The sequence below is a fragment of the Scardinius erythrophthalmus genome (genome assembly GCF_964197995.2).
Source record: "Scardinius erythrophthalmus genome assembly, chromosome: 24".
Classification (NCBI taxonomy): domain Eukaryota; kingdom Metazoa; phylum Chordata; class Actinopteri; order Cypriniformes; family Leuciscidae; genus Scardinius; species Scardinius erythrophthalmus.
The window spans coordinates 13,157,879-13,171,042 of NC_138244.1; the positions used below are offsets into that span (position 1 = coordinate 13,157,879).

Below are 13,164 nucleotides of genomic sequence, written 5' to 3' on the forward strand. Positions count from 1 at the left end.
CCTTTGAAAAACATATGGCACTACTATAAGTATGTGGCATTAGCTGTACCATGGCACAATGACATTTTACTTGGATAATGAAAGATTGGCATTGGCATATTTTAAATATTGGAAAAGCCGTGGTACCTTTTTTGACAGTGGTAACATGATGTACTAATGACATTTAACCACTCGTTAACTGTGACATGGTCATCTAGACATGTATATATAACCTACTGTGTTTCTGATAGTGTCTATATTATTTTGCTAGTGTAACTTACTCACACAAAGTCTAAAAGATTTCAGTCAGGGTTCAAACGCCGGAGAAACCTCACTGGACATGATCATCACCCGTATCTTTAAGGCCTTGTAAACTTTGGAAAACAAAACAAGACCGAAATGCATTTAATATATTAGCTGGATTTTGAATACGCCGATAAATCTTTGTCCTCTCTGGTCTTTTGTCCACGCGCACTGCCACACAGCAGAGCCAATGATCTTTAAGGAAAGACATGACGTCACTTTCTGTTGTGGAAGTCTGCACTGTAGTAGGGTAACGTAAGAAGTCGATCGAGCTCGGTTAAAAACAAAAACTTACATATTACCAGTGTCTTTGTATATATACATTGTATACAATCGCCAGGTAAGACATTTTCTAATTCGCAGTGTTTCGGAATGTATTTATTTTTCTGTAACGTTACGTTAATTTGGGATTAATTCAGGTAACGTTAACTGTTAACTTACTGGAGTTTTAAAGTGTTTTGGGTGAAAACCTCTTTGCTACTAGATAATTAAATAATTGAAATTCGACAGACGTTTATAAACGATATCAGAATTGAAATATGAAGAAAACGTGATCATGACTGATAATAGGTAGAGTGCAGCTCGACATGCTGTTGTGTGTCATGTGGCTTGTTTACAAGTAAGTTAACGTTAATTGGGTCTAACAGATGGTCACGTTGTTTTAGAAGGATTGATAGATTTAATTGATATCATTGTGATAGTGTATATTTTGCTTATAGAAGTAAACAGTTTCAAACAGCTGACAGCTGATTTTCCACTGGCATTAGGGAACAGCTGTGGTTGATGGTTGAAACTAGTTTTAAAGTAACAGTTGAAAAAAAAAGAAGTGCAAGCTGTGGGCAAAACCCCTTATCTCTATAACTGCAGACGTCACAGGTTAACAGCAGTCTGCTAGGACATTCAGCTTATACTAGTAAAATGCATATTTTTTTCCTTTTAAAATATAAAAAATAAAAATGAATTGATGTACATTTAGAAATAAACAGTAATAAGCAGTTTTCTACATAAAAGGGGACCCCCCTTCTGGTGGCTGCCATTTTAAGATCACATGACAAGCCAGATACTAATCACTTTATTTTTTAATTTAAATGAATATATTTTACTCTCATAATATGTCAATCATTGGTGAGACAAATGCACCCGTTTCTACTCACTGTATTTTTTTATTTTATTTAAATAAATTATTATAATATAGTTAACATTGCTAAAGAAATGGAAAACGTTTACTTGTGCGTGGAACTGCGTCATCTGTCAGTATTAAATCCAAGAACATCATATCAGTCATTGAAGTATAATCCAAAAAATCATGTAATGCACATTTAAATATTTAACAATCCACTTGTTCATTACTTTTCACATTAGCACAGAGATCAGTGGTTGAATTACATCACAGCCATGCACACACTGACACCAAGACCCCTGATGCGGATATGGATGCTGTTTCTGTGGTGTGCAGCATGTAACTGTGCACCAGATCCCAGGAAGCGGGAGGCTCTGATAAGACTGGAGGCGTCTAGACGGACAGGAGGCAACATAACACTGAATGAGAGAGAGAAACTGCTCGACTCGAAGCTTCAGAAACTGAAGCAGCATGATATAGAAGCAGGACCGTTCCCACCGTCTATGCATTTCTTCAAGGCGAAGCGCTTCATCGATCAAAGTCCTGTTTTTAGCTTGATTCAAAAGATGCCTAAAGGTGCAGTAATCTAATGATGCAGAGATATTGTGTAGTTTGTGACTTGACTGTTACTACAGTTAAAAAGTTTGGGGTCAGTAAGATGTTTTTTGAAAGAAATGAATAGGCCTACTTTCATTCAGCAAGATCATCAATTAAATTTAAAGTGCCAGTAAGACGTTTATAATGTTACAAATATTTCTATTTCAAATAATGCTGTTCTTTTGAAGGTTTCCACAAAAAATGTAAGCAGCTGTTTTTAACATTAATAATATTAATATTAATAATAAATGTTTCTTGAGCAGCAAATCAGGATTTTAGAATGATTTCTTAAGGATCATGTGACACTGAAGACTGGAGGAAAGCTGGAAATTAATCATTTTAAAAATTATTAAAATAGAAAACAGTTAATTAATTTCTAATAACACTAAACAGTATTAATATAAATGCAGCATTTTGACTTGTTTCATAAACATTAAGAACTTTTCAATGGTTGTAAATATATATGTGTGTGTGTGTGTGTGTATATATATATATATATATATATATATATATATATATATATATAAATGGTATATAAATATATAATCTTAAGTATAATGATTTATTTGATTAATCTTTTGTCCAGGTGCGGCCCTGCATGTTCATGACTTTGCTATGGTAGATGTGGATTGGCTAGTGAAGAACGTGACCTACAGGGAGAACTGCTACGTGTGCTTCACAGATGAGCAGTCCGTGCAGTTTCTCTTCTCTTCTGGACAGCCTGCATCTCGTCCACGCTGCTCCTCATGGACCCTGCTCAGATCCCTCAGGGAGGAGATTAAAAACAGCACAGAGTTGGACAACAGGTAGAGCCTGAGAAAACTGCGGTAAATCTGAGACTGTAGCTGAGGGATGTTTGTCTCCATATTTCATTTGTCTCCACAGTTTCATTCGAAATCTCACACTTTTCACTGAGGACCCAGATAGAGACTATCCTAGCCAAAACAGTGTGTGGAAGAGATTTGAACAGGCGTTCTTGGTGGCCTACGGTCTGGTCACCTATGCACCTGTTTTTAAAGACTACCTCTATGAAGGTCTCAGACAGTTTTATGAGGACAACATCATGTTTGTGGAAATCAGGGCGTTGCTGCCAGTGGTATGGATACATTTCCCCTTTAAAAAAAACACATACTAAATCCATTTAAAACTCTTTTCTGGTTTCCACCACAGAATAAGAAATAAAGTTAATTGCGACTTTTTATCTCACAATTCTGACTTTCCCACAATTGCAAGTTTATATCTCACAATTGCAAACTCGTAATTCTGAGTTTACATCTCGCGATTCGGATTTCTGGTTTCTGCCACAGAATAAAATAAAAATATAAAAGGTAATTTCAACATTTTAGTGACTTTTTCTCTCTCTGCGTTTTCAAATTATTAAACCTAGTCCCAGACTAAAAGCATTTTTGAGCTGTTTTAACTGAAAGCAACTTGCATATATCTTAAAGTATGTCAGTTCCATTGTTTTGTCTCAAGATGAACACCAGTTATGTTTTTTCTAAGGCACGTTTATAAAAGCTTTTAAATTTCCTAATTAAACTAAGGCCTAATCCTGGCTTAATCTAAGCCCTGTCTGTGAAACCGGGTCTTAAATTCAAACTTTAAACTTTTTTTATTCCATGGTGGAAATAAGCTTCCATATGAAATAGAATGTACAATAAATGAAAAGTAATATGTGCTCATTTTTATTTGAAAATTTCTAGACATATGAACTTGATGGCAGACTGCATGATAAGGACTGGAGTATGCGGGCCTGCCAGGAAGTTGTGAAGAGATTTACGGCACACTACCCAGACTTCTTAGGGGCTCGGGTTATTTTTACCGTCCACAGGTGAGATAAACATGGAACTAGATCAAATATGAGTTTGATTCAATAAGATCTGAATGAATAGAAATCATTTCCTGTTGCTCTTAGGGGAATAAATGCAACAGAGGCAGTGAAGGCAGTAGAGGAAGCAATGGCACTACAAAGGAACTTTCCAAATATCATGGCAGGCTTTGACTTTGTGAGTATTTGATGGTTCGGTGATGAGCATATTGCTGAAATATCCAATTTGTGAATAAACTTTAGAATTTGTACTCCAGGTAGGACAAGAAGACCATGGAAGACCTCTGTGGTACTTCAAGGACGCTTTGAGTCTACCTGAAGACAGGGGTGTTAATCTGCCCTACTTTTTCCACGCAGGAGAGACAGGTTTCCTTTGACATCTTTGTTCTTTCATCTGGTACAAAGCAGTGTAACTCAAAGTCGTCCTTTATGCTCAAAATGATTGAGTGCTTGCTCTTTTTTCACAGTTGCTATAGTAACATATTTCATTCGCTTTTCCCACAGATTCACAGGGAACAGATGTCGATCAGAACCTCATGGATGCTCTTCTATTCAACACCACACGTATAGGTCATGGCTTTGCCTTGGCACGTCACCCTGTAGTTAAAGAGATGTCTAGAAAGATGGGCGTACCAATTGAAATCTGCCCCATCTCAAATCAGGTATATCATCACTCAACTCATTATGCCTTTGAAGTCAAAACTGTACTTCCTCAATGCATGTTCCTGGTCTTATTGTTTTTGTGCTTGTTATTCCAAATAACACATTTGAATAAGTGTGAGCTGTTTAGGGAACTATTTTCCTAATCTTATTTAATTCAAATCACAATTCTGATGAATGTCTGTTATATAAACATGCTACAATAACAACATGTTAAACAGTTGATGAATAATAGAAATAGTGAAAAAATCTTAATATAATATGTAATAACATAGTATATAATATGTAAATAATCTACTAATATAATCTTGTGCAAGGTTATGCTATGTTTTAGGTCTGTTTTGAATTTACTATTTGAAATGAATATACACTACCGTTCAAAAGTTTTGAATAAAAGGGAGGAAAAATGAACAATATCTCTTATGCTCACCAAGGCTGCATTTATTTGATCATAAATATAGTAAAACAGTAATATTGTGAAATATTATTACAATTAAAAAAAACTTTAGAAATCATGCCAAATAATGCAGAAAATAAATTTGAATACATTTAGATTATTTCAAAGACGTTTCCAAAACAGCGTGGCCAGACGGTCGCACCACATGATATTTTGTCACTTTAAATAACAGAAAAATTACAAATAACTAATGGTTTTTGAAAAGTTAAAGTGAGTACATAAATGGAAGAGGTACTACATATATATGGTATCTTTTTATGCATTTACACAGTAAAAAATGCAATCAGACAGAAAATGTAGATGTCATGTCATATTTATATGCATACATTAATGGGTGTGTACACACACACACAAACATAATATATAATTAAAGCTGCAAGCAGCGATGAAAAGGGCCCTCGCACCCCTGCCACCGCCACCCGGCACCTTTAGGAAAGGCCTTAAGATTACACTCACCAAATTTGAAGAGGATCAGATCAAAACTGTAGGAGTTTGTTAAAGTACAACATCAGGAAATGGCAAAAACTGCCCAAAATCTGACAGGAAGTTCAAAATAACTGACTTCCTGTTGTGTTTAGGGCTATGCTCCAAGAGACTTTTTTGTAGGTATTGGGTCTTTACATGTGTGTACCAAATTTCATACCTGTACGTGAAACGTCGAGCCGGGGCAAAATGTAGGGGCAATAAGTAAGCCATTTTGCCCCACCCAATTTTTAAAACCACATCACACGTAAATTGTCACCACTTCTGAAGCGTGTGCAAAGTTTCATGATTTTTCGAGCACGTTTTGTATTTGCCACACTTCCTGCTACCAGCAGGTGGTGCTATTGCTATAATCATAATGAGCATTGGCATGTGTTCAGGACAGGACTCTTATCAAACATGTGAAGTTTGTGGCAGATTGAAAATTGTATGCCTGAGTTACTGCAGGCTGTCTGTGGTTGCCTAGCAACATCAGAACTGCAAGCAACATTAATATTGAACTTATCTGATCATGCATATATCACCAAAAGGCCGAAATTGGGTGAACTAGTGCAAAAAAATGCCCGTGCAAAATCAGTTTTTGTGTGTGTTTTTAGTAATTGTTGGTTTGGTGTGTGCTCATTGTTACAATTACACAGCAAAAGTTCAGTGACATTTTTATTTGTGCATGGTAAAAAGCACACAGTGAACTCCGAGAAAACGCTATGCTTGAGCAAACAGTTTGTGAATAGGCAACTACAAATGATGCCCGTGAAAGAGACTGTGAACGCATTGAATAGGATATGTTTAGTTGGTGAATAGCATAGGCTACTATTACACAGTAGCGACAACGTTAAGCGCACCAGAATGAAATATAATATTCAGAAGTAAACACTAACAGCATAGCTGACTTACAGATTCAGTTTACATCCACAAATGAATAAGCACCTCGATTCAGGGAGCAGTGCAAAGTGCCCGTGCAAAATCAGTTTTTGTGAGCTGATCGCCGTCAAAAAAGTTCAGGAGATATTTCTTGCGATGGCAATATGATCAAAAATAACTTTATATTGATTCAATGGATTAATAGCATTTAAAAAAAAAAAAAAAGTCATGAATTTATTGCATTTTTGGGAAAAAATAATCCGTTTTTATAATAAATCTTAAAAAATTCAAATCCAGATTTTGATTTTCAATGTTGTTATAACCTAAAGATGCTATGTGAAAGTTTGAAACAGAAAATAGTGGTTTTCACACATTTAGTGGTTATCTCACATTCGAGAGATATGCGAATAACACACAGACAGACAGACGGACGTTTCTGTAATTTATAGATAGATGGATTTATCACGTTCGGGAACCAAACTATAATATTCAGAAGTAAACAGTGTAGCTGACTGAGTGTTTATGTCAGAATGTTTATTTTTAAACCACAGCCTTCTTGGGGCTTCTTTGACCGATACAACTCTCTAATGTCAGAATGTTTATTTTTAAACCACAACCTTCTAAAAATGATATATTTAACGATATCTTTTGCATTTCTCATCCAAACAATGTCAAACTTGGCACTGCACTTACTCGTGCCCGTGGCAAGACACCTGTCGAGTTTGAAATCAATCGGACTAACGGTTCGAGAGATATGCGAGGAACAGACACACACACACACAGACAGACAGACAGACAGACGTTCCTGTAATTTATAGATAGATGTTTGTCAGGCCGCCGAGGGCACACCCTTCGACGAAAACTCTAGATCTTCGCAATTTAACGTCACAAAGGCCTTAAGATTACACTCACCAAATTTGAAGAGTATCAGATCAAATCTGTAGGAGGAGTTCGTTAAAGTACAACATCAGGAAATTACGAAAAATGCCCAAAATCCAGGAGGAAGTTCAAAATAGCTCACTTCCTGTTGTGTTTAGGGCTATGCTCCAAGAGACTTTTCTGTAGGTATTGGGTCATTACATGTATGTACCAAATTTCATACCTGTACGTGAAACCAGGAGCCGGGGCAAAATGTGGGGGCAATAATTTACCGAATTTGCCCCCCACAATTCTGAAAACCATATCACACATAAATTTTCACCACTTCTGAAGCGTGTGCAAAGTTTCATGAGTTTTCGAGCATGTTTAGGCCCTCTAAAAAGCGATTCACTTTGGAGAAGAAGAATAATAATAAACGGAGCAAAAACAATAGGGTCCTCTCACCATCGGTGCTCGGGCCCTAAATATAATTTACAAACACATATTCTACAAACAAAAACCTTTATGTGAAATGCTATTAATCATGATTAATTGACTTGACAGCACTATTTGAAATAGAAAACTTTTATAACATTATAAATGCCTTTACCGTCACTTTTGGTCAGTTTGATGCGTCCTGCGGAGTAAATGTATTAATTTCTTTCAAAAACAAAAACAAAAAATCTTACTGTTCCCAATAAGTAGGTAACACATCTTTTGTTTCATTACTAATAATGCTGTGACCCTTTGTCAGGTGTTGAAACTGGTCTCAGACCTGCGGGACCACCCGGCGACAGTGCTTATGGCTGAGGGTCATCCTCTGGTGATCAGCTCGGATGATCCAGCTCTATTTCGGGCCACTGGCCTTTCACACGATTTCTATGAAGCCTTCATGGGCTTTGGAGGAATGAGCTTTAATTTAGGCACATTGAAAGAGCTGGTCATAAACTCCCTCAGGTAACATAACTACAAGTGTCTTATTTTAGGATGAGTTTGTGAGTTTATTTTATGACCTACAACCAGACTTTTATCATTTATTCGTAACTTTTTTACCTCTCGCTCTTCATTTCTAGGTACAGCTCATTGCCAAGTGAAAGAAAGAAAGAGGCTATTGAGGTTTTGCTGGTAAAATGGGACAAGTTTGTTTTGGAAAGTTTACTTTGACAGGTAGTCCTGCATAAAAACACTGCATAAAGGCATTTAAGGTTTTCTCCTTTTGTTTGCCATATTGGTGAACATACTGGGTTGTGAATACTCCAATTTACGCTGTTACTTGATCAATGTGAAGAACTGAATGTGAAATCTTGAACTGGCCTGTGCTGCCATCTGGTGCAGAACCCGTGTACTGATCGTCTGTACTTCCACTGAAACAAAATGGCGGACTCTAGCGGTTTTGTGTGCACTTTTGTAAATACTAATTGTGATTTATGATCACCTTATGACACCTGATAAACCATAAAAAATTGTATTTATAATGTCAGTTCTATTTCATGAAAAAAGAAAATATACTTTTAAAAGTATATTTTTACTTTAATGACCTTAGTAGGTTGTTTTTAATGACACGATTTCAGTTGTTTATGAATATGTAACTCATTTTGTTTACAACATGAATGAAATAAAACTAGTGTGACAACTCCACATAACATTTGCCATCTTTGTGACCTATTAAAAATTCCAAAACATTTCCACTGAATTCCCCGGTCTATTTAAAGCCAAGGTGTTGACTGTAAAATGATATGGTTTATTGTTCCTGATCGTTGAGCCGTGATGGTGTTCATCTTTCAGGTTCACGCCGTAATGTTTATCTACTGCTGGTATTAAACTGGGAAAAGTAGCGCTCGTCTGGAATGTTGGTGTACAGATCCTGTAGATGTTCCTTCCTGTAAATGGAAAAAGTGTTTGCATTTGTTACAAAATAAATAACTCAAGTAAAAGATTATAATTTTCATACTAATTTAGTATTTATTCATATTTTTAGAATTCAATAGATTTTATTTTTTTGTAATTTTGCTGTTTTTGTCATTTACATTAGTTTATTAATATTTCAATTTAGCTTGTCATTTATTTATATTTCGGATTTAGTTATAGTAATTTTAGTACTTTTATTTTGCTGCCGAGGACACATTTCAAATTTTCATGTAGTTTATATTTTATTTTAGCTTTATTTCATAAAAACCAAAACGATTTTAATATTTTATTATATCTTTTTTATATATATATATAAATTAACAACAACACTGTTGTGTAGTCCACTGATAAACTTTAAAAGCTAAATCAATGCAAATTAAATCTCTAGGCATAGTTTGTTAAAGTACGATACCTGGAAATGGCAAAAACTGCACAAGAATTACAGAGAAAATTAAAACTTCTTGTTGGATTTAGGGTAAGTAAGTAAGTAAGTAAGTAAAATTTATTTATGACTCTAGAGACTTTTTTGAAGGTATAGACTTTGTCACATGAACAAACAGGAAACTGTTCTCATTGCATCCGCTTGTCAGATAAAGTGTCGCGATATCAATCAGCTAATTATGTTTCTTGTTGCAATTATATTCAATTTTAATATCCGAATGTTAGTTAGAATAAAAAATAAAATCATTCTAGATATCAATCTGCATTTGCGATGGACATAGCTTATGGGCAATTCCGCGCAAAACTGTCACATCCATAACACCAACACAATGCAATGGTATTTAGTTGGCGTTATGGATGTGACATTTTTGCGTGGAATTGCCCTTATGCTCATATTTGGTTGCTACTCTGAGGGCATCTTGAGTAAAACAGCTCTATATTTAATAAAACATACAAAAGACCTGAACCGAATACGGAATATTTTACAGAATACGGAAGTTGTTGCGCATAACCCCCATTGGGATGTTAGTGGAACCTGATTTCACCAAGTGCATCATCTTTGTTGATCCTGGAACCACATTCCAATCAACATACCAGACTTGAGGAACAAGTTTACAGTTTATGTTCAGGTTTAAAAACAGGGTAAGGTGCTTCAACATCATGTCATTCACCATCATTTGCCTCTGATTTTAGGGATCAATTATAGATAGGTAGGATTAAGTTTAGGGGTAGGGATAGGGTTAAGACTAAATTTTCGGACCAGGATAAACAAAATATGTTGACCCAGGAACGCGTTCAAAAAATTTTGTAGACATCTATTACATTGATGCATTGGGGCGCTTTGTTGAAATTTAGAAGGTTGCGCTATCAAGCCCCACTGACTTCTGAAACCCATATCAGATGTACATTTTAAGCACTTTTGACACGTGTGCACAGTCTAGTGAGTTTTCGAGTATGTTTAGGCCCTAGAAAATGCCATTCATTTCAGAGAAGACGATGAAGAAGAATAAACGGAGCAATTCCAATAGGGTCCTCAGTGCTCAGGCCCTAAAATTCAGTCATTTCAAATTAATTAAAATTACTGTAAGATTATTATTTCAGTAGTGTGCGCTAATTAGTCAATATACCCATTGTAACTCACCGAGCATGATGGGTCTGGGCCAGCTGTGCGTTGGTGTTGTCCAAACTCCTGCGCAGGTCCTTATTAATGCGCGCTTGCTGTCTTTCCAGTAGCAGTGCAGCCCGGGCTGATGTCATGTTCTCATGATGCTCCTGAAGCTCCTTCTCCCGTTGCTTCATGGCAGCAATCTGCACATATTTGTTTGCTTTTTAACAAATACGTGTATTTTGATCTTTTGCAACAATTCATGAAGTTACTTATTAACAGAATTAAAGTGTTTTGTGCTTTACCTTCCTATCTTCTGCTTGCTGCAGCTGGTACTGCGTGTACTGCTGGAGCTCTTCAGGACTCATTCCCTTGTAACAGTCCCGGCGCAGGCGGGACAGACCCAGCACACTTACTTTCTGTTCAGGGTTTTCCATCAGCAGGTCCCCATTTAGCTGGTTCAAGATGTCCGTCTGGTTGTTCTCCTCTTCCTCGTGACACTCTTGTAGACGGCGATGTGCGATTTCTGCAGCCTGTGGTCAAGGAACAATAGAAAATTGAGTTCTTTTTGAATTATAAAGCCTTTTTTTGTTTCTACTTTGTGGACTTCAGTCGTCAGTGACTCACCAGTGCCCGGTTAAAGTCTTTGGTGGCGATGGCTGCAGATCTCTTGTATTGTTCCTCCATCTTCTGCAGTTCAAGAGCTCGGTTATCCAGAGACATTCTGCTTTGATCGTACTGATTCACTATACGGTTTGTAAAAAGAGAAAGCATTGATACTAGGGCTGGGGGAAACAATACTGATTAATAATGGCTGTTTACAAGATTTATGAAATGATTGTTGTAAGTTTATTTCAATTAAAAGTTGTCATAAGACTGATCATGTTTTGTAATTGTTGTTATTGTATATTAATAAAATCAGTAGACTGACAATTTGCAGTCTGCCCATTAAATGTTTTATTATTTAAATATATTGGTGAATGGCAGTCATTTTATCCCCAAAATTTAGAAAGACATTTGAAAAAATGCAGTATAGTACTTAAAAGATGACAAATAATAATAATATATATATAGAATCGTGATTAATCGCATCCAAAAGTGTGTGTACTGTGTTATATATATATATATATATATATATATATATATATATATATATATATATATATATGTGTGTGTGTGTGTGTGTGTGTGTGTGTGTGTAAACACAAAACTTTTATTTTGGATGCGATTAATCGTTGCACAGCCCTAAAATATACACAAATATTTATATATTTGTATTTTTAAAAAATATTTTATTTGAATATATTTATAAATATTATTTAAAGTATACTGTCTTCATGATGCTGGTCTTCTGGTTTAATGTGTTACAAAACTGTTATGTTAGGTGCAAGAAACCTGTTCAACAAATTTTAATCGATTCACAGCCATAATGTAGTTTCAGAAAGAATCAAGCCAAACATTCAAGACTGGGACCAAAAGTCACTGAAAATTGGTAGGGCTCATAAGGAGCTGCCATTCAGCAAGTGAACATACCTTCTTGTTGTAGCTGTTGTTTGGCTCGCTCCAGTTCTTCTTGCTGTTGAAGGGTCCATGCTCTGAGCTGCTCCTGCTGCTTCTTCAGCCTGTTCTTCTGGCTCAGATCTTCTCCAGTCAGTCCCGGGAGAAACCGCACACCTTCCTGCTTCTTCAGCAGCTCTGGATTGTTCAGATCAAACTCACGTCGGCTGGTTGTTTGTTGGAATTGTTCCCTAAATTGCACGATGGCTTCATTCAGCAGGCGCTCATCTTTCTTCTGCCGCTGCTCCAGGACACAGGCTACACGATCACTGCACAGCAGGTCATCAGCTGAAAACACACAGGAGAAGAAGCTTCTGAGTCAGCCTCAATGTAATAGTGAGTTATGTTATTCAAGGTATCCAAAAAGGTTTTGTTTTTTGTTTTGGAAAAAAACTCTTTCCACACACTCACACACACTCTTGTATGAGGACTTGCATTGACATAATGATTTTTACTAGACTTTTTTCCCTCAGTTTTTCTTTTCCAGACAGTTATTCCACCTTGATTTTTTTTAAACAGAAATTGAAAATGTTAATTGTAATATATATATATATATATATATATATATATATATATATATATATATATATATATATATATATATTTTTTTTTTTTGGCTGGTTTTGGTGTTACTCACCATAGACTTTCAGTTCGTTTGCCTCGCGTTGGTCTTTCTCTCTTCGTTCTTTAACTTGATGGTCAAGAGCATCATAGTCAAGCTGTTCAAGATAGAAATCAACAAAACGATTTTGCAAATTCCATTTACAGCTGTATGAAGATGTTTTCAGCAAACAGACTTACTCCAATCGTGCGGACTCTGTCATTAAAGATCCTCTCTCGACGTTGCAGCTCCCTGTTTCTCTTTCTGTCAAGTTGAACAGCTGCGATTCGGTCTGACAGAAGCTCAACTTGATCCATTGTAGCCTATATCACCACTATAGATCGATATAGCGAGCAATACAATGAAATGTTGCAACTGGATGTCACGAAACGACGGAATGGGAAAC

The 13,164-nt window shown here is 36.1% G+C and overlaps 2 protein-coding genes across 2 annotated transcripts; one reads left to right on the plus strand and one right to left on the minus strand.

Annotated features, from left to right (window-relative positions):
- Positions 1-499: 499 nt before the first annotated feature.
- Positions 500-9,086, plus strand: ada2a (adenosine deaminase 2a). The gene is made up of 10 exons (XM_081355704.1): positions 500-622; positions 1,645-1,978; positions 2,586-2,805; positions 2,885-3,095; positions 3,703-3,830; positions 3,915-4,005; positions 4,085-4,193; positions 4,332-4,489; positions 7,901-8,103; positions 8,220-9,086. The coding sequence occupies exons 2-10, from the start codon at positions 1,678-1,680 to the stop codon at positions 8,308-8,310; spliced, it is 1,512 nt and encodes a 503-aa protein (XP_081211830.1). The 5' UTR covers positions 500-622; positions 1,645-1,677; the 3' UTR covers positions 8,311-9,086.
- On the minus strand, positions 8,948-13,075 carry ribc2 (RIB43A domain with coiled-coils 2; the record flags this gene model as incomplete). The annotated part of the gene is made up of 7 exons (XM_081355705.1): positions 8,948-9,026; positions 10,637-10,803; positions 10,906-11,133; positions 11,228-11,346; positions 12,134-12,445; positions 12,795-12,876; positions 12,959-13,075. 7 exons carry the CDS (start codon positions 13,073-13,075, stop codon positions 8,948-8,950), a joined length of 1,104 nt encoding a protein of 367 aa, XP_081211831.1.
- Between the last annotated feature and the right edge of the window lie 89 nt (positions 13,076-13,164).

Coding starts and splice junctions, on each gene's coding strand:
- ada2a (XM_081355704.1), top strand. CDS start 1,678: ATGCACACACTGACACCAAGACCCCTGATGCGGATATGGATGCTGTTT. Junction 2,806..2,884: donor AGCACAGAGTTGGACAACAG/GTAGAGCCTGAG, acceptor TTGTCTCCACAG/TTTCATTCGAAATCTCACAC. Junction 4,490..7,900: donor TCTGCCCCATCTCAAATCAG/GTATATCATCAC, acceptor ACCCTTTGTCAG/GTGTTGAAACTGGTCTCAGA.